This window comes from Streptopelia decaocto (assembly GCF_964273445.1).
Source record: "Streptopelia decaocto genome assembly, chromosome: 6".
NCBI lineage: Eukaryota > Metazoa > Chordata > Aves > Columbiformes > Columbidae > Streptopelia > Streptopelia decaocto.
In genome coordinates, this window is record NC_138660.1 from 56,934,259 (window position 1) to 56,959,512 (window position 25,254).

The 25,254-nt window shown below is 42.0% G+C and overlaps 1 protein-coding gene across 1 annotated transcript in view; it reads left to right on the forward strand.

Moving 5' to 3' along the window:
- PDIA5 (protein disulfide isomerase family A member 5) overlaps positions 1-25,254 on the forward strand; it is a 101,754-nt gene that overhangs the window by 70,098 nt on the left and 6,402 nt on the right. Inside the window, exons 14-15 of the mRNA XM_082055909.1 lie at positions 428-558; positions 17,124-17,194. Of these exons, the coding sequence (XP_081912035.1) occupies positions 428-558; positions 17,124-17,194 (202 nt within the window). The remainder of the gene's footprint in view (positions 1-427; positions 559-17,123; positions 17,195-25,254) is intronic.

Below are 25,254 nucleotides of genomic sequence, written 5' to 3' on the forward strand. Positions count from 1 at the left end.
CATGATAGCGATAAAGAGTACAAAAAGGGTGTTTGAATGGAAGATGCTGTTCTATATCGGTTGCCTTTTGATTCCACCTGCTTGCTGTTCTTCTCAATTCATGCCTACGGATGACACAGTGATACCAGAGCAATGTTCTTTTCACCCAGGTGTTGGATACAATATAGGAAATCTTTATTCTGCATTCCTACTCATATGCCTGAATACGATCACTTAAATTATATTTTTATTGAGTTACAGAAATTAACTTGCATCTTTTTTGTTGTTATCTGGTGTTGGAAATATCAAACGTGTTTTTCTATGGCACAGGCACCCTGAAGGATCCTTCGACCTCAGTTCCCTCTTGGTAGTTGCGACCAGGATGTGATGCCCCTTTGGCTGCTTCCAGAAGCATTTTCAAACCAATTTCATTTCCTTCATTTTCCAGTCCTGAAGCGCCTCCTCCACCTGAGCCTGCCTGGGAAGAAAAACAAACGAGTGTTATCCACCTTGCTGGAGAAGACTTCAGGGAGTCCTTGAAGAAGAAGAAGCACACCCTCGTTATGTTCTACGCACCATGTGAGTTAATACCTCTCCCTACGTGGATGGGTTTTATAAACACTACAGTTTATGCAATCCTGAATTAAGTCCCTTGCTGTCCCCACACTTTTAAGGGTAAAGAGCTGATTCTGAATATAACTTCCTGGGACCATCATTGGCACCACCATTTGTATCCTTATAAACAGAAACAAACCAGTATACAGTGTTTATTTAAAGTTATTGCATTAATGCAGGCACCAAAGCAGGCAGGGGTACAAAACCAAAACAGATTTATTTTCCTCTGCTGCATTTTATGGTCCATATAACAAAATGGGATCCTTTATAGTAGCAAAATGGACATGGAGAGCCTGACTCATTAGTGCAGCACTTCAGTAGTGAAATCAATGTAGTGGTGTAGGAGGAATCAGTCCCTAGAGGCTGAGAACAAATTCTGATGGAATAAATTTTGTCTGTAATAAATCTACATTTAAATCTCCATGGGGAGTATGGGCATAGCTTCCTCCTCCCAGATCGTTTTGCGTGCATCACACACATGCTTTCTTTTTGAAGCTCCTGAGAATATCTCTAGAGAAGTTTTGAATCGGGCCCCTTATAAATTCAGTGAATGGGAGGGACCTCTTTTGTTTTCCTGTGTTGTCTCAGAGACAGGCAGGCTTGGTACAGGTTTTTAACTTTTGAGGGGTCTGTCAGAGGGAGAAGATAATCCTCACACTTAATTTTAGATAGTATTAACTTGCTTTTATAGCACTGTGACTCAGCACCCCCAGACGCAAGAAAAATTCTTCGCTATCATGTGGCCAGCCCTACAATTCATGGATAACCTTCAGATAAGCAGTTACTAACTTGTTCCCATTAAACGGAAGGTATTTTACAGAAAGGAAGAAAAACCTCAGGTCCTTAGTTTTTAATCAGGCAGCCCCTTATTTTTGCTTTTCTGTCAGAGATTTAAACATGAATGCTTTTGGGCTCTTGTGAAGCCCTGCTGGATGTGGGAGAAGGGAGGGATGCAATTCAGAAAGGAGATTTCTGGAAGGTTGTAGAAGAAAACGGAGGGGACTTAATCCCTTCTCAACTCCAGTTCCCACCACCTATTGACTAAAAATTGTGCATGTGCCAGGAATTTCTGATTCATGGACCTCAACTGGTTAAGAGCAAGCTGTAACTTTAGCATCAAATGATTGTACACTAAATGGTAGGATTTAGGAGTTTGCTGTCTCTCGAGTACTCTTTACCCGATGAGTGACTTTCTGTGGAAGAGAGACATTGATTACCCTTTTGGTTTTTACCTGCATCTTTTTAAGACACTTAAAATTCTTGGTCTTTTTTGAGGCCATATTTAAAGCAAAGTCACTACGTGCAATGAGTATGTAGCTCTCAGGGTTGAAAGCATGATGCAGCTTGCCTGGTGGGTTAATTATGATACCGTAGTTTGCGGGTTGACTTTTATCCTTAGACCAGGAGAGGTGGAAGAAGATCAGCCTGGCCCTGTCTGTACAGACAGGCTGTAAAAGCAAGGGTTGTGTGGTGTGAGACTGTTGGGTCCTTTGAGGCTGCCCTTCAGACACGTTCTTCTTGCACTGTTTTGGATACAGTGCTGCATGAGACCACCTATATGCAGGACTGTTAACTAGAACCACTCCTGGCCTTCCCTTGACTCCGAAGACAGGCAGCGCTGCTGTTGTGTTATCGGTATGTGGGTCATGCACAGCTTCTGATTTGTGAGATTTGTTCTCTCTAAATGTGGAAGTGTCTGTGTGCAAAGCAGAAAGCAGGCGCACAAAGGGAGTGCAATGAGCTTGCCCTTTGTTGGATGCAGGGGAAAGTGGTAGATGAATATTTTAAATCTCTGGTTTCTGTGAAATAATCATTAATTCAATAGAACGGTACAATTCATTCTATTTTTCTGCTTTTCTGCAGTGATAATGTGCCTCCTGCTAAATTTGATAGATTAGCTTTTGTTTACCGTTTTCTCAATATTGAGACCTCTTGGAGCTTACATTGCCAATTAGCCTTAACTTGCTTATTTTAGTGCAGAAAGAACACTGCTAAAATTGCCAGGCCCCATTATCTCAAATAATTTTATTTTTCTATTCAGATCCACATCTTAGGTCAGGGCAGACTCACAGTATGTTATTCCATTCACTTGTGACTCTATGACAGTATTTGTTACACTTACACATATGCTGAGATATTTTAAGATTGGGGGTGTGTGTATACATGCATATATAAAGTATGTTTATATATAAATATTTATGCTAAGAAATGTATCTCTCATCTGTCATTAGACTTTAAAGCAGAAAGTTGAATATTCTGACCTTTGTAAAGCTTTCAGCTGCAGTGATAAACCTTTAGGCAAAGGCCACAGATATATATCTTACATGCAAATTAAAATGAGATCTGGCTTTTCTGTGGCAGCTTCTAGTCCAAATTATTTAATATGTATAGGAGAACCATCAATCTGCTGCTGCACTGATAGCTCTGGACTGAGCTGAGTGGTGCTTTAATGGTACTGAACAGTGCTTCACAGTGATTTAGCTCCGGAAGAGAAGACTGCAACATCCACATGGAAAAGACAGGGAACTCATTACTCCATCACCTTGAATGTGGGTGCAGCGTAAAGGTTATTCCTGGTGCCTGTGGAGTATTTTAAGGACAGAGAATCAGAATCAAAACTCTCAAAATTACTGGAGGAAAAAAAACCCCACTCCTGTGGACGTGACACCCACAGAGAGCGACGTTCTTGATTTCACATTCCCATTCCTCCCCGGTGACATCTCTGTGCGCTGTCATGACTGATTTGGGACAGGAGGCAGCAGTAGAGGCAGCTCCCCAGTACTGGCTTGGAGCAAAAGAGCCAGCTGCAAAAAAGCTGATGCAACTCGTGCCAATATCTGCCTTGGATCTTCATCCAGGTGTCCATTGGGTAGGTCTGTACCCTCTCTGGCCACCAGGCCAGGCTGGCACTTGTTGGTGCTCCTCAGGCTTGTGCTTGGAGCAGCCTGCTGGTGTCTGTGCTGCACAGCACCTGGTCGAGCTCTTCTCTGGGCCCTTGTGGGGCTCTTGTGGTCCTAAGATGTAATTGTCATCCCACTCCCTTATCTCAGAGGTCAAAATGCCTAAAATAAGAGGAGGACAATGATGCAGTGGACTTATTGCACCAGCATTTGAGAAGTGTGTTGGGAGGGTTTGTGGGATCTGTGTCTGTATTATCTCCATAGACCAGTCCTTGGAGTACTGGATACCATCAACTACTCCAGGTTTCCTCTTGTAACTGCTTGGCTTCATCCAGAAGTGGGGAGTGGAGACAACTAGTCAGAGTATGGTTTGGTGTACACACATAGCCTTGTATGTGGATTATCAGGATTTGGGGGGCTGTGGACCAAATAGGGAAGTGAGCCAAATGGACAAGAATAGATCCAGTCTAGCCCAGTTAGACTGGACTCAACCAGCCATGGCTGGAACTGCACTAGCTGCATGGCTGTGCTCTGCGCCCAGAGCTGGTTTCAGTACTCGCAGCATTAAATGCCTAGAATCCTGGACTGAGCAGTTTCCCTCAGTGCCTCTTCTGGGATCAACGCACTGAGTGTTTTCTTTCTCATACATCCTCACCGTTTGTTTGTATAGCTTATCTGAATGTGTTTTATCTGTGTTTTTACTTTTATGTGCTCTCTCCACTCTGTTATCCCAGATAATGCATTGGCAAAGTCAAATCTCAATTAAATTATAACCTCCTCTTACTATAGCACTGAAAACTGGGTAAAATAGAAGCACTTGGTTGTGATTAGTTGTCAGAATTACAAAGGGCAATAAAGTTCCAGTAAATAACATCTTCTCAGTTGAAGATGTTTTTGCTGCGTTACTCAAACTGAATTAAGCTGAAAAGAAAAAAAAAAAGTGATTGAAGCTAACTGAGCATTTTTCAATGAAACAGGGAGATGCAGATAGTTCTTCAGCAGTACTGTGTTTTTAACCCAAACTTCTCTCTGGAGCCCTTGGAGTCCTACATGGAATTTCTTGCCAAGCCAATGCAAAGACACATATTAAATAAGTGACCATTGCGTTCCCTAACTAAAACTCACATGGTTCTCTCTTCTGCCGTGTTCATCCCAGGAATTTAATATGCCTTGTTGATGTTATAATTTGGATGTGACCATCAAGTTTTAGCTATTCTTGGGTGATGTTTCCTCAAACTTATGCTAGGTTTTTTCTGCTCTTGTAGAACCAATTCAGAGTTGGGGACACAGATTCCATACATGAGCTTCCTCGATTGCATTAAGTAGAGCATCACCAGCCTGTCAAGGGAGCTGATCCTTCCCCTCTGCCCAGCACTGGTGAGACACAACTGGATTGCTGTGTCCATTTCTGGGCTCCCCACTACAGAAGGGACATTGACATACTGGAGTGAATCCAGTAAAGGGTCATGATGGTAATTAAGGTCTGGAGCATCTGACATACGAGGAGAGGCCAAGAGAGCTGGGACTGTTCAGCCTGGAGAAGCAGAGGCTCAGGAGGATCTTACTAGGGTGCATGAGTGCCTAATGGGGCAGTTAAAGATGGACTCTTCTCTGCAGGGCCCAGGGACAAGACAAGAGATGATGGGCACAAATTGAAACACAGGAAATTTTGCTTAAATATAAGAGGAAGCATTGCTTTTTGGGGTTTTGTGGTTGGTCAGTTGGTTTGGTTTTAGTTTTTTGTTTGTTCTGTTTTCGTTTTGGTGGTTGTTGTTAGTTTGTTTGTTCGTTTCAGTGTTGGGGTGGTTGTACACTGTACACTGGAACAGGTTGACCAGAGAGGGTGTGGAGTCTCCATCTTTGGAGACAATGAAAACCCAGCTGGACACAGTGCTGGGCAACCTGCTCTAGTTGACCCTGTTTTGAGCAGGCGAGTTGGACTAGATGATTTCCAGAAGTGCCTTCCAACCACAGCAATGTTGTGTTTTTAGGAATAGTAACACGAGTTGGGATTACACAGTAGCTTTTTGTTTAGTTTGGGGGTTTGTTTTTTGTTTTGTTGGTTTTACTTTTGCTTTCTTTTTTGCCCTTCCCATTGAGTTCTGATTTTTTTCATAATAGGAAAGGCTTAATATCACCCCCCTACTAATTCTTGCCCAGAAACAGAAGCTGTCCACTTGTGGCTCATAAGAATGAGAGACCAACACATGAAAACACATTCATATCATTTTTTTGGTCAAGATGGCTGCCCCCCAAGAGACTACAAATGAATCAACTGTATCAGAAACAGGAATTATATGTAATAGACCAGTCATTAACAGGTCCAAATGGTGATGGGAGGGCACTTGTTTTTTAGATCAGCCATTTTTAGTGGAAGTGCTCAGCACTGAGCAAATTCATTCAGTTTCTACTTTTCTAGAAAAGCAAGGCAATAAGCATTCTTAAAAAAAACGAAGACTTTCAGCAGCAATGAGAAATAATAGGGAGAAAATGTGCCCTCTTAATGGTTCCTAAGGGTGGCAGTTGCCAATGTTATTAACTTGCCAAATGGCCTCAATTTGTGGGACTCCACAGGATTTGCAGAATGGGTATTTTTAATAAATACTTTGCTGGGAGCTGATTTCCGGTTCTGTGTTCAGCAGCGAAACTTTCACTTCACTGGAAATTATTTTTGTCAGCTGGAAAAGGTTATTTTCTGGTGAAGCCTCACCCACAGGGGTTACCCAAAGAACACCCAGAAATAAACTGCACTGAGGATGATTTTAATGAGGTATTTTTGTAGTGAGTTAGTGGCTGTACTGCGACAAGAGAATGTGCAATTAAGAGACATCAGCTTCCTTGGCTCTTCACTTAAATTCTTTGTAGGATTTTTCTTTCAGGGCTGGAAGAAGTGAATGAGTGTGCTTAATCTGTGTTGCACCTGATAAAATCACAGGAGACTTTGGGATGGCTTTACAGCCATTAAAAAGCTGTGTGTTGTTCTAACCTGTTCGTGGGAGGTGGTATCTGGGTATAATTCTGATGTAAAAGCAAGAGAGTTCTTTGGCTTCCAAGTCAAGCAGGAATCTTGACATCATTGCTGTCTGATGGGTCATCTCCTGGCCATCAGTAAGAAATCAGATAGGGATTTCTTCAGTAGTAAGAGATCAGATAAGGGATTACATTCTTCAGTTCTGACTAAATCAGTCCTGCGTATCCCTGTGTGTTTCATCAGTAGTGCATAAAATGCCGAGAGCTAAAGCAAACTTGCATTCATTTTACCCACGGGCTTTGTTCAAAATATTTATCATTCTGTATCCTGGTATGCTCCTTCTTTGCCTTTTCATGATAAAAACTGCCTGGTTTCTTCCATCCAAGTTATGCATCAAGGAATATACAATGACAAAAAAGCACTTAGCTGAGAGTCCTTGCCCGAGTGGGTTGCACTGGGTGCAGAGTGGGTGCAGACTGTGTTTTGGCTATTAATGCTAACAGCCAGGGCCAGTGTGTGCTTTCAGCCCTGCTATCCTGCTTGTGGGGCCCAGGCTGTCATCAGAAGCCTGTTATTTGGAAAGCAGTAATCTTTCCTTTTCATCCCTCCCATTTCTTGAAGTAAGCTTGGGACAAAGCTGGGTGCACCAAGTCTCAGCCTTTGCACAGGAAGGTTTGATGAGATGCCTTGACAAAACACTGCAATTTTTGACCGACCACAAGGCTTCAGCCAGTGGCTGCTGGGCCCGAGATGACCAGCCTGGGTCTCAGTGCTGAGCAGGCCTGAGTGGCATAATTCTGGGTACAGGATGCGCAGAAGGGGCTAAAATACTTAACAGTTGAATTAATGGGTCCAGATGAACCAAGCAAAGCAGCAGCACACATGGATTCGGTGTCCCATGATGGCTTTAGATTGGCTCCCATCAAGAGGTTTTCCTGTTGCTTGCAAGTGCATCTTGTTAAGTTTTCATTAGGAGGCTGTATCAAAGAGCTTGAACAAAATGTGTGTGTTTGTAAATGAAGCTTAAGCTATCAAAAATTATTAAAAACATGCTGAACAGAAAGAATCCGTTTCAAGGCAAAAAGCCCTTGCAGGGAGGATTTTCTGGTTGTTGACTGAGGCAGAAGCGAGGTCTGGACCCTCTGATAATGAGTCTCTAAATCCTGCGTGGGCTGGCACTGCAGAATTTTGATATGTTGGCTCTGCGCTAACTGGTTTCTCTCCTGCATTAGTGGTGTTCTCTCTACAGGCTGCTGTTAGCGAGGTGCATTCGTGTTGGTGTGAATAGCACCAACAGAGCCCATTAGCAGGCTGGGTTTGATAAAGAATGAATTTATAGAGTGGGCTCCGCGATCAGGCTGTCAGAACTGCTCTTAGCCCCACCGTTTGTGTAGGGGCTATTAATTACCACTGAGTGCGCTCTGAACTCAGAAGTTGAGGCATTTCATGGGACTGCATGTAGCCGTGACGGAGGTGCTCAGAGGTGGCTGTTGGGGAGCTGTGGCGTTAAATTTGTTGGGGTGATCCTGCTTTATTGTAAAACAGCACTCATGCTTTACATCTGTTGTAACCCTAAAATGTTACAGCTGCTTGAATTGGTGTGAAGAGTATTAGTGGTAAATATAAACAGGTAATATGTAAATATTACCTGTAAATATGAACAGCTCAGGCTTGAGAGGAGGGAAGTGCATGGCCTTGCTCCATGAAATCCTCTCCACACAGACACACAGCTGTGTGTTGGTGCAATGTCATGTGAAGTCTGTGTGGGGTGCGTTAAGAGACACTTAACTACGAATACGCCACCCGTCCTCATGCATTGTTGTCAGACCCATTCCAATAAGACACACACTTTCTCTGGTGCCCCCAAGTTACCATAACGGGGGCTGCTTTTGAGCCTCATGGCGCAGGTGTGGTTCCGTGGTTCTTCCCCCCGCGCTCTGCCGGACCGCTGCTTGCTCCGGGCCCTTTATCTTCTGATTACCAGTTGCTCCACTGGCATGTTAGATGGCAAAATGATTTGTTAGCTCTTTAAATGTTACATTTTTGTAGATAACATAGGTTGATGCTGACTTGGTTAGCTGATGTTACCTGCTTCATTTGTGCCACGCAGGTCAGTGACAATTTAGCTGGAAGATCTGCTGGAACTGGCACTTAAATTTTGTTCTGGACATAACTATTGTTCTTTAACCCTTTCTGTCCAGAGATGTCTTGCTGTACACCTTTCCATCTTAAAGGATTGCTTATTGCCAAATTCCAAGTGCTGTCATCTCATTTGTAATTCACTGTAGTTGGTCATATCCTTGCCTTTTGTAGTGGACCAAATAGTCCAGGAGTTTTGTGGTGAGTCTTCTCAGCTTTGCAGTTTGGCCTGTTCTGATGACTTTGCTGCTGCTGTTGTAGTTGTTCATGTCTAAGGCTGTCTTTTCTGAAGATTTGGGTTTCTGTATCCCTCATCTCTTCTGTGTACCCCCAAAGTGCTACAAAAAAAAAGAGTTCAGATAACTTGGGGAGTGAGAAAAACAACAACAAACCACAAAAATACAAACAAACAAAAGCACAATTAAAAAAAATATGACAAAAACCCACCAGCACGCTGTGAAATTGGCAGTAGTTTGCCTGTTGTTAAGAGTAGCAAGGAAAGCCCTGGTTGACCTGATGCTTAACTGAAAACTTCATGACCTTTTTCAAATCAAAGGACAAATCTCCCTCCTTTCAATTACTAATATATTGTGTCTTGGAAATATGATTATGCTATGTGTCAGGTCATGTCATAAAACGAGCTTTGGTTCCAGATATTCAATTAAAAGGCCCTCCAATTCTCAACTGGTAGAACAAAAGCGAATTAACCTTTCAGTAACATGTCCAAATGCCTTTCTGAAATCTGCCTGTGGATTCAATAACTTCTGTAGCTACACGAATTGTGTTGGTTTAAGCAGTATACCCATTTTCAGCTCTTATCTCTGCAGTTACTGTCTATGGCCTGTCTTTCCTTGACTGACCAAGTAATAGTCTTGTTTTAATTCTAGTTAATCACTTGGAACTCATGAAGTGGAAACGGCTTTGCTTTGCGCTCTATAGGCGCCTGGGTTTGCTTTGATAGCTGTGCAATGTGCTGCTTTCACTTGCTTAGAATTGCAGTCATTTAAAAACCAATAACGGAGGGCAGCATCTACCCCTGTTATTTAGACGGTGACAATTTCAAGCAGAGATAGGGAATGGGAAAGTCATTCCCTGCTCTGCTCTTTACGTGCTGAGGGCTCCAATCCTGCCACGTGCTGAGCCCTCAGAGGCCCCCATGGTTTTGCAGCTGAACAAATGGGTTCAGCACCTCGCAGCCCTGCTCCCTGTCATGCAGGATTGTGAACCCCGAGAGTCACTTAACCTCTTCCTGACTCCATTTAACCTTGGGTGTAATGACAGAGGAGGATAATCATGCCTGTCTCTCTTAGGGGCGATTTGAAGCGTAATTAATTGATATTAGTTAAAGCATTCAAGATCACCCGTTGAGAGGTGCTAAAGGGGGAGCTGAGAATAGAGCACAGACAGTGCAAGTGCCACGGTCTCACGAATCACTGGGCTTTCAGGTCTCCTCTAAGGAGTTACCCAGGACTTCACTATGAAAATACTGACAGTTTAAGGTAGTATATTTGATACAGAAACATTCTACAACATTAAAATGTATGCATGTTTAAACTCTCTGAAAAATCTCCTGTAAAATTCATGCACACCGCTTTGTTACTTTATTTATTGGATTTTTATTATGTACAAGATGCTAAAAGTGCACACAGAAACAACATTGGCGGGGTTATGCATCATTATATATTAATGATGGACAAAATATGACGTACTGCTTTCTAAAGTCAAAATGCCTGATCTGCACTGGTGTAGACCTGCAGAAGTTGGGCTGCCCGGGTTGGGGTCGGCAGGGGCTGCCACCCTCGCCTGACCTGTGGGGCAGCACTGGCACCCTGCCCTGAGGACAGCAAAGCCGGGTCACCCCTGCAGCAGTTTCAGCTCAGTGATGTGAGACAAGGACAGGCTGCAGTCTGATCAGCTGGAGAGCCACTGTGTGAAAGCATCTTTTTTAGAAAACCGTTTCCTTTCAGACTAAAAATCACCAGTGCTGGAGAATGTGAATTTCCTGTCTGAATTTGACTGGCTTCAGCTCGCAGCCAGCTCTGGAGGTTACTTAGCCTTTGGCACCCAGCTTGAGCAGCTCATTATAATGAAAACTAGACTGACACTTCCCGATTTCTATCACTTAATCTTTGGATTTGAGCTATTGACACACTGAGCTTCCTGACTCCCTTTGCCATGAAATGCACCTTCCAGTCCTGCTGTTTTTCTTTTGGGTCTTCTGGGCCCCCTCCAGTTTGAACTTACTCTTGATTTGTGGACCCAGAACTGCTAACAGCATTGTGGAGGTCCCAGACATAGGGGCCCTCTCCACACCAACTTAATATTTTCAGTTATATATTCAGTGAAGTTCCTTTTGACAACTTCATCATTTTCTTTCAAAGCTATATTGCTAGTATTGTTTGGATTTCTTTTGCTTCTAATACATTGAAAGCCTCTTATATACTTAAAACATCATTATTACCTCTGCTGACTGTAGATATTGCTTTGATGTCCATTTGCTTCCTTTATCTATTTTGTACAAATTGTTAGCTTTTGATTTATATTCATTAAAAACAGCTTCACCTTTCTTCTATGTGCTATGCTAATACAGCTTCCACTCTTCTAAGGAAACTGAATTAACCTTGTACTGTTCAGCTGCAGAGAGGTTATATTATATCACTGAGCTTTGTAGTTTAAAATTAAACAAAGCATGAAGTAACTTAAAGGACGTTTTTCATATATAAGCAAGTAGAAACCTCTGTTTTTTGGAAAGACAACTTGATTCCTTTAGGCAATTCTGAAAATTTTGCACAGTTTTATTTTAAATGTAATAAGGTGACTATTGTCCAACAGGATGCATATGTTTCATGCACTACTCTGGAGACATTTTTATAATTGCCATCTGGTCCTATTACTTTGTCCATTCAAGTTTTAAGAATCTCTAAGCTTTTCTTTTGACTTGTTACCATCTCTAAACAGTTCACTTCATTAGAAAAACAAACCCTGTCCGAAAAGTCTCTATTTGAATGTAATAAAGATATGTAGGTTATTCACTTGATTGTTCCATTGATTTGAAATCCTCTTTGCAACCCTTCTGCATCCCATGGGACCCTGAAATTATAGCAAATATTTACAATTCTGAATACAGGATACTATTTCTCTGGATTTATTGAGTTGCTACCACAACATATGCTTGATTAATCTTATGTCTGGTGCAATGTGCACTTGTTATTTAATATTAGTTATGTGTCTTTCTTACCTTACCTGACAAATGGGTTTATATCGTTCCTTCTCAGCCTGCTTTTTGTTTAAAAGAATATAGTTTCAAGGTGATGCGAGCACTTAGTGAGTTTTTCTATTTCCCCATCTTTGTTTTACCTCAGGTATACCAATGTTTTGTGGCATCATGTTGGAAACCACATCCAGCTCAAGCCTGCAGATCTTTATTTCTTTGAAGTCCTCAAACAATTGTTTCTGTGAGGATGGAGCCAGCTGCTGTGCCAGCTCCTTGGTTCTGGCCTCAAAGACACCCAGAGAAGATGCTGTACTGTGCAGTGGTTCCTTCTATCAGTAAATTCAGTCCGTGGAAAATAAGCTGGGCTATATATTTTCCATCACTTCGCCTCCCAAAAGATTCACTAGCTTTCTTTTAAATGCCTCTCTAATTAGAGGAGATTTAATCTGACTCCTTCTCCAGCCCCTCCATGATAATGGGTCTGAAGGAAGTCTGCTTGCTTGCTTACTTGATTTCCCTCGTCTGCTGTTCATTAGCCATTCCTCTTGGATTTTTACCCACAGAAACCATATTTTTCGTGCGCTGGATCAGTCAAGAACCAATTGGTTTTCAAGGTGAGGAATGTGGCATTGCTCACCGTGAGTGTACTGCAGCGTGCCTTCCCGCCCCTTACCAGCTTTGCAGCATGGATGGTGGGGACGAAAAACAAACTGTAGAAAATACTGGGTTCATGTAAAATTTTAGATTTGTACTACAAAGGCAAAGAGAACTTAGAACCCCTCTATCACAGGTGTTCTTGCATGGATCCACAGACCTTGGTTTAGGCAGGCAGCCCTCAGGCCCTGCAGGCTTCAGCGGTCACGCAGAGCAGATCCCACCACAGGCTACGTGGGGGCCAGAGGGCAAACATTTGAGTGGTGAGAACATCTGGCCAGAGCTGTAATAAAGCTGTATCGTTCGCCAGCTGGGAACAGAGAATGGCCTTAATGCATGCTACTGCATGTGCATTAGATGTCAAGCCTTCTTGCTTTCCCGCCAGGTGATGCAAGTGTGTTTCTGCATTAGAAAATGAAGTTAGCTCGAGATTTGCAGAAGTGGTTAGAGGCTCTGAGCACCAGTGCTGGGATCCTGTGGAAAGGCTGGATGTTCCAGGAGCAGATTTCTTTCAGATCTCTCAAGTTAAGCGCAGGAAGTTACTGTTCAGTTCACAACTGCTGTTAACCCTGTTGAGATCATATTTGACAATGATGTAAAAATGAGGAAAGAAAATTGATAAAGCAAAGCCTGTCATCTACATTAGAATGCTCTGCTCCCAGAAGTGCTACTTTCAATGCTGCTCAACTGAAAGTACACCTCTTGGACTTGTAGGAAGCCTGTGCACCTGCCATAGCACCCAAATTATTCAAGTAAAATTAAATGGAATGAACCTTCCCACTTCTTTAGTCCATAGTGACTCACTGTCCTATAAATACTACTGAGAAGAGGGCAGGACCTTTTGATTCTTGACACCTTACCCACACCTTCAGATGCCACCAGTTTAATCTCTTTCCGTTGCAGCCCATCTGGAAAATCCTTTGTAAGGAGCCTGCACACTTCCTATCCTCATGTGCTGTGCTCAGTACATTTCCTCTCTTTGCACTTTCAAATCTGGAAGATAGTGTTAACACTTAAAATAAACGTGTGATAGTGGGTGTGAAGAGGGAATGGGGAGAACAAGTTTTCCGTCTGTCAAAATGAAGACATCAACCTCTGCTTTTATTTTTTTTGGCATGTGTGCTTTAAATAGAATGACTGGGTTGGGTGACTTCCAAGTGTTTGCTGCATTTGGCAATCTTTCTGAGTTGTAACAGATGAAGTTTTGCTTTTCCATATGATGTGCTCCTTCCCCTTTTTCCGTGACTCCTTGAAACTCCTTGGGAATTCAGCACAGTGTTCACATCTGTTCTGGGGATGGATGTCCAAGGCTAACAAAATGCCTACTGGACTTGGAGTCAGCTCTGCCAAAAGCCATATGGTTGTGTTTTAGCTTTACAAGCACAGTGCAGTAAAGAAAGGAGATTGGGCCAAGAGGGAAATGAGGGGAGGAGGGATGGAGCTCCGGATCAGTAAATGAAGGTAACTTTTGTCATTTGCCATTAGAGTGGGAAGAAGATAAGATGACAGAGAAGAGGAAATAAAAGCTGTGAGCGTAGGTTCCTTCATCAGTTGTTTTGAATTACATGGCACTCCTCTGTGTGGTGGTGTTGACCACAACCTCACGGCATGTTTGGTTTTACCTACCTTTTTCAAAAAGCCATAACAGTCTAGATAATCGTATGCTTCCTTTTGGCCTTACAAGATGTGCGTCTTTGCTGAGAACCAGGCTCAAAGCTCTTCTTGATGCCACCTGTTGAACGTGCAATGGTGATTTGTTGGGGTGGAAGGGACATGGGGCAGCTGCTGATGCTTCTCAGAGCCATCACCAGCTGAACTGCCACTCAGGCTGTTTTCTTACCAGACATCTGTTGGTGCCCTGTAAAATGGCAGCTTGCATTCTTGATAGCCATTGGCCTTTTCTGTGTCTGAAAGAACACGTTATTTGTTGAATCGTGCTCTGGTTTTCCTGAAGAGTGCAGCCCATGGAGAACTCTCACCTGCAACAGCTTCGGTGGGGGCTTAGTGAGAGGCTTTACCAAGTGCCTTGTCCTCTGCTGAACCAGCACTTGCGAGGTGGGAAGCACATTGACTGATGTATCATAAAGGTGTTAGAGGGGAATAAGAAGATACGAAGTCTCTTGTTTCTCTTGAAATATCTTTTATTGAGAGTTTGAAAGTTGCTGTTTGGTGAAACCTAGATTTCAGGCTCAAGATCATAAGTAGAAAGGAGAACCTGGAAGGTTTAAGTTTTTAGGAGCTTTATGCTTTAGTGTAACAGTTGGAAGTGCTTTCCAGTAAACTACGGTGTGTAAGCATTTAGATGCGAACAAGTGATCTTGTTTTAGGGGTGCCTGATTTTTCTGGTTTTCTTGTCTCTAGAATTCTTTTTAGATGTTGTTACCAGTTCTGATTTATTTGTGTAGAGCAGTGTTAATAAGTCAACCAAGGCAGTCACCCCACTGTACAGGAGGTTATCCAAGATGTGTCAAGAGACAGGCCTGACCCCAAGGCTCTTCAGTATCAGGAAGGCAGGACAGGCAAGTGGTGAGAGAGGAAATGGGTCACCAAAGTGGGCTGGTGGACATGGGAGCAGCCTGGAGCCTCAGCCTCCACCACCTCCTCCTTCTATTATTGCCCATTTTCTCCCAGGCAAATGTCAAACTGTTCAACAAAGTTAATAGTTTGTAAGCTGTAGAGGCCCTGCACTATCTCCCAGTGAAACACAGCTGCCATCAGGATAAAATGTCATTATGCTGTGTGAGAGTTAGAAACCCTTATGATGGAGTTGCAGAAGTGCCTCAGTTTCCCAGGAAATGTCCCCTTGACTTTTCAGTATTCTTAGTTACTGCATAGACTCTCCTTGTATTTATACACACGTGTATCATTGCAGTGCTTTCAAAATCCTATTCTGAAAGAAAAAAATACTCTAAAATTTAAAGCAGTGCATGTAAGCAATGAAATTGCCTCTGGTGAAGATGAAAGGGGTGTGCAGCCTTTCCTTTGAAAACGAGTGACCAGTGTTTATCCACAGATACTGTTTTTCTTGTCACTACAAGAGTGAGAGCGGTTTATGAGAGGGTGGCTGCAAGCCTCCTAAGAAGGCATTTGTTCAGTACTGACTTAAAAGTAACACAGTCACTTATTTACCAGTATTTTACAATGATAAACAACAGTAGCATAAGCTGTAATTGGAGCTTGTGAACAACTCATCTGTGCTCTCTTAGGTTCCTGTCCAGAAATAATAGCAGGATGAACTCTTTTGCCTTTGCTAGCTTGACAGAAGTGTGTCCATTCCTTTTTTCCCTGCATCTAAGCAAAAAATAGTGTCCTCAGTATATGCTTGGGAAAAAACTCTTTATGCTATGTTTGAAAAAAGCAATTTGTTAAACATAGGCAGGTACATTCCTATTCAAAGCCTTACTTAGTATCGATATATTGAGAGTCATTTAGATTAATAATAGACAGTAAACATTGCTTCTGAACTAAGAGCACTCACATCTGAATCTTGAATCAAGAGGCCTGTTCTTGTTCTGCTTGTGTGGCTTCTGAAATGTTTGAATAAAGGTAGTGTATGTTTATGCAAGGGATGAACTGGCTTTTTGTTCAATGCTGGTTCAAACAAGTTATTAACTCATCTCCTGCACAATATTTGGGGGTTTTTGTCTGCTTTGTCTGTAAAACTCTTCTGGGGTTGCCTGTTTTGTGGTGAACAGGAGGGAGATCTCCAAAAGGTCCAGCAGCAGTCATCCTAACCCAGTACTGGACATCTGGTCTCCATACGTGGAAGATGTGTGGTCTGTTGGACTTGTTTCTCTTCCCCTTCCTTGTGATCCCAATGGCTTGGCCCTAACACAGGCAGTTCCCAAACACTTCTGAATGTTGCCCTCGATCCTCAATGTGGAGTTTTTCTTCAGTGACTTCCTTTCAAATTCCAGTCTCCTGTTCACAAATGCACCATCTTAATTCCGAAGTCCAAATGTAGCTCATATCTGCGGCAACAGCAGTAATAACCCACGTGGTCATGCCCATGAGGAGGTACAACAGCAGGGAAACTGTTTGTTTGTTTGTTTAGCAGGGCCTGTTGTGATGGGATGAGGTGTAAAGGTTTTAAACTAAAAGAGGGGACATTCAGGCTAGGCATGACGAAGAAATGTTTTACGCTGAGGGTGGTGAAACACTGGCCCAGGTTGCCCAGAGAGGTGGTCGATGCCCCATCCCTGGAGACATCCCACACCAGGCTGGACGGGGCTCTGAGCAACCTGATCTGGGTGAAGATGTCGCTGCCCATTGCAGGGTCTTGGACTAGATGAGCTTTGAAGGTCCCTTCCAACCCAAACTGTTCTATGATTCTATGATCTTTCAGTGCTCCTAAGGGACAGGCGATAGAGAAAAGCCCCCTGTGCCATGGTCCTTACATGGGGTGTCACTTAACTCAAAGTATAGACTTAAACTGGTTGACATGAGAGAAGTTTTAAACATGTGCTTAAGTTCGTGTAGCTGACACATGGTCTACAGATGCCTTGTCCTGCTTGTCTAAGAACTGGAGAACTCTTGTTTAGAATGATTTTTAATACAAAGTTTCCATTAATTCACTTTGTGTATTGAGTTTGTCCCAGGATCTTATTTACAACTAACGTTTATGCTGTTCTTTTCTTCCCATGTCAATCAGGGTGCCCACACTGTAAGAATGCCATTCCGCATTTTACAACTGCTGCCGAAGTCTTTAAAGAAGATCGAAAGGTAACTTACTGTTAATAACTTCTGAGATATTTAAGAACATTTTCCACTGTTTGTACTTCGCAGGCTTTGCTTATTGATTAGGTGTTAGGTTTGTACATAAAATTGCTGTTACCCTAACAGAAAGGTATCTGCATCTTAGAGGTTGTATCTTTTCGGTCAAACAGAGTTAGCCTGTTTTATTTGTTGCCTTTTCTGTTTGATTCTTTGTGGAAGCATTCTTTTCCGTGAAGCGAAACACATTCTTTCTCATTGAAAGAATAATATAATTTATATCATCTCCATTCTCCTTCAACTTTTGTCAGCCCTAAGTGGGATGCATGTGGAGAAACCACAAGTTGTGTGACAGTCCTGAAGACCTCAATCATATAACTAAACTAATCTTTGCTTGCATAGCATAAATATAATATATTTCTGTAAGTTGGCTGACTTGAGTACAGGATGTCAGACACTTCTGGGACCCTTATGCTTCTGCTTTGAAAATACATCTGATGGCTGAAGTGCACCCCAGTTAATTTCCTTGCATCAGCTGAACAAATTTAACTGAGTGCATGCATGGCTAGGATTAAAAAAACCTAATACCTAAGCCACTGGATTTAACCAGATAACTAACTAGAAGCCTGCTTATTATCTTTGAGTGAACTGTGTTTCATTCTGATTTCTGAATTTGTTCCCACTTCACAATTGCTTTCTATTTAGGCGTAGAATGGAAAAAAATTTGGCAATTTAATAGGGAAATTGCTCTCTACAGCTTCCTGAATGGGGGAAGGAGAGAGGGAGGTGCTGATCTCCCTGGGATCCAGTGACAGGATGCCTGTGAATGGTTTAAAGCTGCACTAGGGGACTGGACATGAGGAAGCATTTCTTTAGAGGGTGGTCAAGCCCTGGAACAGGCTTCCTAAAGAGATAGTCAATGCCCCAAGCTTGTTGGTGTTTAAGAGGCATTTGGACAATATCCTTAACAACATGCTTTAACTTTTGGTCAGCCTTGAACTGGTCAGGCAGATGGACTAGGTGATCGTTGTAGGACCCTTCCAACTGAAACAGTCTGTTCTATTTTGTATTCTATTCTAAACAAAGAGGTAATTTTGTAGAAGTTATAGCCCTATTAATCTGCCTGCTACCATAACAGAACAATTTTTGTCTTTTTTTTTTTTTTTTTCTAATTTTCCTCTCATAATTTCTGTAACTCAGAGAAGATGCCATTAGATTGATGAGAAACAAATAACTCTTCTATCACTGACTGCAAAAAATTAGAAGTCCATCACTTATGCCCTCTGGCACACAGAAGATTTAGAGGCGTGCAGCTTTCAGTTCTCTTACTGCTATAAATGTGTTTGCTCAGATGCCTCTTGGTTACTTGTTTCCAGGATCTCAGAGAAAGTGTCCTTGTTTTCCCAGCTTTCTGGTAGTTCCCAGTGAAACCTCTCTTTCTTAAACTCATTAAAATTTCAGTCAGAGGAGATGAAGCAAATGTACCAAACAATGTGAAACTTGCTTATTAGAGCCCCAGGATGTATTAACAAGCAATCTGAGACATGGTGCAGTTTATTGGACATGGCGGTAACTGCAGGGTTGCGAAGCTTTTGTTTTGGACTGCAGGTTATGAAGGACTTCAAGAGCTGAACGGTGATTGACGGTTGCAGCTCTTGACTCCAGTTTAAGGCTAAAGCGAGGACGTATAAAACGTAATGAGTTGGAACAGGAGAGCCAGTAGGGAATATTAAGGCTGGTACAGTTTCAAAGAGGTGTGTATGGTTACGGAAAATGATGTTATTCCACCCCAGTGACTTATGAAAGTGCCAGGGATTGATTATGTGGGGAGCCCTGTTTAATTGTGTACAGCCATAACCTGCCAAGGTGCTTCTTGTTGCCAGTTTGTGCCCTTGTGGAAAAGAAAATAAACCTGTTTAAGACTTCAGAAGGGCATACGGCTGTTCCCACAAGCAGCACTGGGCATATTCCCATGGTTCAAACTGGGCTGAACCTTCATACTTTGGCTAATTCGTAGTTCTGTAGGTTGTCATACTTCTGTAAAATTACTGCTTAAGAAGGAAGATGTATTTCTTCTTTCAAAAGTTTTTAATCTCTAGTAGTGTCTTTTTCACCCCTGGAGAAAGTTGGGGGTTTTTTGTTTTTGTTTTTGTTTTTTTTCACTTTAACAATGTCTGGTAGCATTTAAACTGTGTCTTCTTTTCAATACGGGTGGTCCTTTAATTAAACATTTAATTCTGCAGAAGCCAAAGAACAATCGAACACATTCCAGCCTTGAATTGGTTATAAATGGTATCTTAACAGGTATCCTTTGGGAGAATTTGAGTCTCTGCTTTGGAATTTTGAAGATGAGCAGAGCCTGAAGCTGTTAAATATGTGGCCCTGCAGATTCGCTGTAAGGGGGTGGTTTTGGCACAGAACCCCCCGCCACCCTCCAGGGCTGTGTGTAATTCTGTGCTTTTTCATCATCCGCATTGCTGGAGTTGGAGTTTAAAAACGCCATGTTCGGAACATTGGCCCCAAATGTCAGTTCTTGTTGGCCACATCACTGCTGGTGGTTTTAGCAGAAATCCTGAACCTGTGTGCTTGCCTGGGGCAGTGGTGTGGCTATTGCAAAACAAGGCTCTGGGTGTAACCCATCAACCAGAACCTCTGCATCTTTCCATGTACCTGGAAAAATCCAGTGCCAGTAAGACTGTGGAGACGCTCATCTAGTGAAGCACTTGGCATATTGCTTTCGGTAATTTAAAAAGAAAAAAAAATAGGAAAGAAAGCCATCTGAAGCATTCTTGCCTTGGGACACTGTGGTCTTTGCATACAGCTGCCAGGGGAAAAACTTTGACCTGTGCTTCTGTTGGGTTTAACCCCAGCTGGCAACTAAGCACTGCACAGCCACTCGCTCATTCCTCCCCAGTGGGATGGGGGAGAGAATCGGAAGAGTAAATATGAGAAAACTCATGGGTTGAGATAAAGACAGTTTAATAGGTAAAGCAAAAGCCACACACAAACAAATCAAAACAAGGGATTCATTCAGTGCTTCCCCTGGGCAGGCAGGTGTTCAGCCATCGCCAGGAAAGCCTGGCTCTATCACACATAACGGTTGCCGGGGAAGACAAACCCTCGTAACTCCGAATGTCCCCCTCTTTCTTCTTCCCTCAAAATAAATACCGAGCATGACTTCATATCGTGTGGAATATCCCTCTGGTCAGTCGGGGTCAACTGTCCCAACTTGTTGTGCACCCCCAGCCTCCTTGCTGGTGAGGTGGTATGAGAAGCAGAAAAGGCCTTGACTCTGCATAAGCACTGCTCAGCAATAACTACAGCATGAGTGCATTATCAGTGTTTTTCTCATACTAAATACAAAACACAGCATTATACTAGGAAAAAAATTAACTCTGTCCCAGCCAAAACCAGGAAGGCTCAGCAGCTTGAATGTTGGCAATGACCACTGTGCATCAGAAAATGCGAATGTGAGGATTGTCACTTTGCTGAACAGATTGAGGAGCAGGAAGGCATGTTACTGACTGCTCCAGCCACTCTTGAAAGGGCATCAGCTAAATCTTAAAAAAAAATCTACATTTTCCCTTTGGGTGATCCTGAGGTTCAGCTTGAAGGAACTGATTTGTGATGCTCCAGCTTGGATTTGCTGAAGGAAAGGTCTTGACTCCTCGAGGCCTCTCAGTAACACATCTCTGGAACTTGCCCAAAGTGGCTGCTGTTTGACCAATCTTCTCCATTTTCACAGAAGACTGTTCTTGTACAAATGCACTGAGCTAAACCAGAGCACTGCTGCTGGGCTCTAGGGAGTTTGTACAGAAACAGCTGGGGCACAGACGGCTGGAAAGAGTGCAGCTAATGGGGTGAGCTGGGGTGCTCGTGGGGGGCTGCAAGTCAGCGGGAAACTCGTCAGTCCCCAATGTGTATCATGCATTGGCTTTGCAGCTGTGTTTCTAGGCTTGAACCATGGTTTAAAATCATGATACCAACCAAATCACCGTGCAGAGTTGTCCAAATGAGTTAATATTTGAGTTTTGCTAAGAATTTGATCTCTGTTGAAAAAGAATGCGTTGAATTTCTTTTTAATTAGATTCATTAAATATGGTGATGTTTGCACTGTATATCATGGTGCCTTTGCAAATGGGTCTGCTGTGAGAACAGCTGATGAATTGCAGCTATGGTAATGCTGCTATGGCACATCAGGGCATCTAATATAATCTTCCATTTGCAAGGCCTTTCACATTAAGAACAGTAGCTGAATCTCAACAAGCTTTAGCAGGCCAGCTCATAACTGCCATTAGGATCCAGAACAGGTAATATAAATAGAAACCTATGGAGTAATCATAGAGAAGAATGTGCATCTGTCTTACTCACAGATGCTTTTAAGACATTTGGCAACAACAGACTTTTTTTTCCAATAATCAGGTAATTGTCATCTGGAATTGGCTATACTTTAAAAATGTTGCTTGGAAGCATTCTTCTCCATGCTGCAATTTTATTTTAATTTGTTTTAAGCTTATCATATATCATTCCTCTCGCAAATCAATATTCAGTTAGTTATTCACTTCCATTTTCATAACAAAAGTCAATATTAGCTCCAGCAAAGATTTATTTCCTTGAATCAATAAACCAGTGTGTGGCAGTACATATTTTAACAGGTGAGCAACTAGGATTGCAGGGGGTATTGTTACTATATCATCTTATGGTGACTGGGAGACAAACTGTTAAAATGAAAGGGGTTTAAGAATAGAAAGGAGGATCTGGAAGATCAAGGGATCCCACTTTCAATTTTCTACACATCTATTTGATCCATTGGATGTAATTGTGTTCTTTAGCTGCAAGATTCTGCTCTAGAGAGCAAAAAGTTGTTTTAGAATTCTGTTGGAAGAGAATTGTGATGCCTGATGTACGTTTAGATGATACTGCAAGTATTTCTTTCTCCTTCTAATACTTACACAGTAAAATAATAAGGCATCATACTTGTGTTACATTTGAGGAACATGGAGATCAACAGCTACATTTTCAGCATAGCTCCACTTCTGGTTAAGCACCTAAATGAAAAGTTCTGATTTTTGCAACAGTATGGCATTTGTGATCAGACCACTTCATCTGAACAATATGCCGTGCTCTATATCCTTTTAAAGAGCATTTCAGAGCTGGTCATGCATTGCTCACATTCTAATGCCATGTGGAGTTAAGTTTGCAATTCTGTAGTTAAACTCCCACTTCTTTGCTAAAACCATGAAAAGCAGCTGCAGGACTTCCATTTTCAGGTAAAGATTACTTTCCAATTCCAGATGTTGATAGAGTCTTGTTAAACTATACTGACTATTGAATAAAGGATAAATGCATACTAACCTAGTATCATATTATTATTATTATTATGCATAATTATGTATTAGTAGCAGTAGTATTAGCATTATTATTATGCATCCTAACCTTGTATTATTAATTATTATAAGCTGCATAGCAGTTGTGAGGAGCTACCAATGACGTTAAGAAAACTGGATGTACTCCAAGGAACTTTATCTGGGATCCACAGTCTCTGATTGACCAACTTTTCATTTGATAACTATTCTATCCCTGCTACAGCTACTGAAAAGGGTGCTGATAAACTTGAATGGCATTGCCTCTGGAGGGAGAACTCGTATATAATGATGTATTTTCAATACCTAAGGTGATGCAGGAATAGCACTTAGGGTTTTTTCTTTCTGTAATGTTTTTTCCTCTGGTTATATGATAGTTAGGAAAGCTCAATAAATTAAATTTTAGCCCTAACAATCAAAATCTCCGTAAAATCAATGTTTTCTTCTGAAAGCTGTTACGCTGGGTTTTTCCATAGTGGATACGTATAGAGATACATACACACACACACACACGCACACACACACACACACACACACACATATATATATATATATATATATATATATACACACACCCCTAAGTCTTATGTTAGCATTAGAAGAGTTTCTTGTGCTCAGAGATTTTTAGAGCGTTTTTCCCTGTTGATGAGAAGGAATTTGTGAGAGATGATGCCGAGTATCTTGGCTCCTGGGTACATATCAGGGCTGTCTTATGTGTAATCTCTCTGAGATTTCTGGTTGAATAGAGATAGTGTTTTTACAAGGCAAAGGTCTTGCTATAACCTGTGCTTTCCAGTGAACTTCCATTTAACTTGTTGCTGGAAGTTGAATATGAAGATAATTTCTGAGAGTGATATTCTCCAGAAGGCTTTAGCCAGATTTTTGTACAGGGTTTTTGGGTTGTTATTTTTCCTGACTCAGTTTCCTTCTTTAATGATGCAGAAAAAATGATCATTGATAAGAAGACTGAGAAGAATACCTCCCTGCAATATATCACTGCTCACTTGAGCCAGGACTCAAGCACAGCCTTTCTTTTTGTGGGCTGCTTCTTTTTATGTGCAGCCTTTCAGTATAGTCATGAAGTGATTCACCATAACTGAAAGCTGCTCTTGGAGGCTCCTCTACCAAAAATTGAGTTTAATATTCACAGTCCATGAAAACACAAACAGAATGAAGCAAAGGGCATTGGTGCTGTTTACTGACATTCTGGTATGTCTTGGAATTCAGCTGTCTGAAGTTGGTGGAATTTAGATTGGAATTGGTCCTCAGTCCAGAAGTGCGTTTTGCTACAAGTGTTTTTCAGCATTACTTTTCTCTTTTTGCAGTGCACTATATTTGATCTTCCGCTGTGAGACAGGCAAGACAATTAGGACTGTGATGCTATGGTAATGAGTGCATAGAGATGGTAGCAACCTCTATATTTAGGCTGCCTTAACATTTCCACTGTAAAGTAATCACTCAAGCTCTCCTAAGTACTCTTACTCAGCCACTGTTGGCAGCAGGCATTTGAAATGCAGCCTCAGATACAGTCTTGGGAATTAAATTTTTCTCTATGAAATTTTGCTCAGGTCTGTATGCATTACAAGGCTTTTCAAAATTTCCATTTCTCTCACTGGCTGTAAAAATAACTGAACAGGAATGTATGTTCCGAAGAGCTGGGCTCAAAATGACATTTGCAGGAGCAGTGGCAAGTCTGTGGGCCTGTGTGGGAGCTTGTATCAGGAGCATTTCAGAGAATGGCAGACCACGGACGTGTCCTCCAAACACTACTCCAGATGTATGTGTCCCTCACCATTAGACCTGTTAGATTAGGCACAGCATTAGGCTGATGTTGATTGTTGCAGCCAGATTTAGACTGGGATCTTTGTGCATAACTTCAGTGCACAACAGATGCCCAGACAGACCAGCTCAGATTTCCATGTGCTCTAGAGGACAGCTATGTCTCAAGCTGACTACTTAGCATTTCTTTCAGAAGCCACCTCCTTATAGTCCATAAGTCATCTGTTTTGAGGCAACAAACAAAGATGTGCTGAACAAGGTTAATACAGCATTGCATTCCCCCACCATGCCCTCTCCTCGCTGGGGCTATTCTTACAAATGCCTTTTGTAAGTGAAATAGGGCTCTTTGCTCTAACCAAAGCCAGTGTAGGTGTTTCCAGAGAGGTACACATAAAGAGGGCTGCTCTTCCTTCCAGTGCACTAAGAGCTAATTTTCCTAATCTCCCAGTCACCCTCTAAGAACAGATGGGTTATCAGTCAAAGTAGTTTTGTGCCTCATACCAGCTGCTAAGATCTGGATGACTGCACATATACCTTCCTCTTTTTCTGGCTGTGATCTCTTGCTATAGGATATGGAGAGCAGTGAGAAAAAAATATTGCTTTATTTATTCTTCCTGTATTCAGGGAACCAGGACTTCCAGTATTCTTTCTACATTGATACTGTGACATTAAATAAATGCTGGTCTCCATTGTGTGCTTTCCTTTACACAGAAGTAGCCAACAGGGCTCTAAATTTTGGCTGACTGCTAAGGTCAGGAAGGCATAAATACTTAGATGAAACTCTTTTGCAGTGTATTATTCCTAATCTTTCATTTTAACTGGCCCTGAATGAGTAGGAGGCTTTCTGTTTACAAAAGGAAAAAAAAAAGTGTGATCATACTTGTTTTAACAGCTCTCAAGAGTCCTGTAATACCCTTATTAATGTTT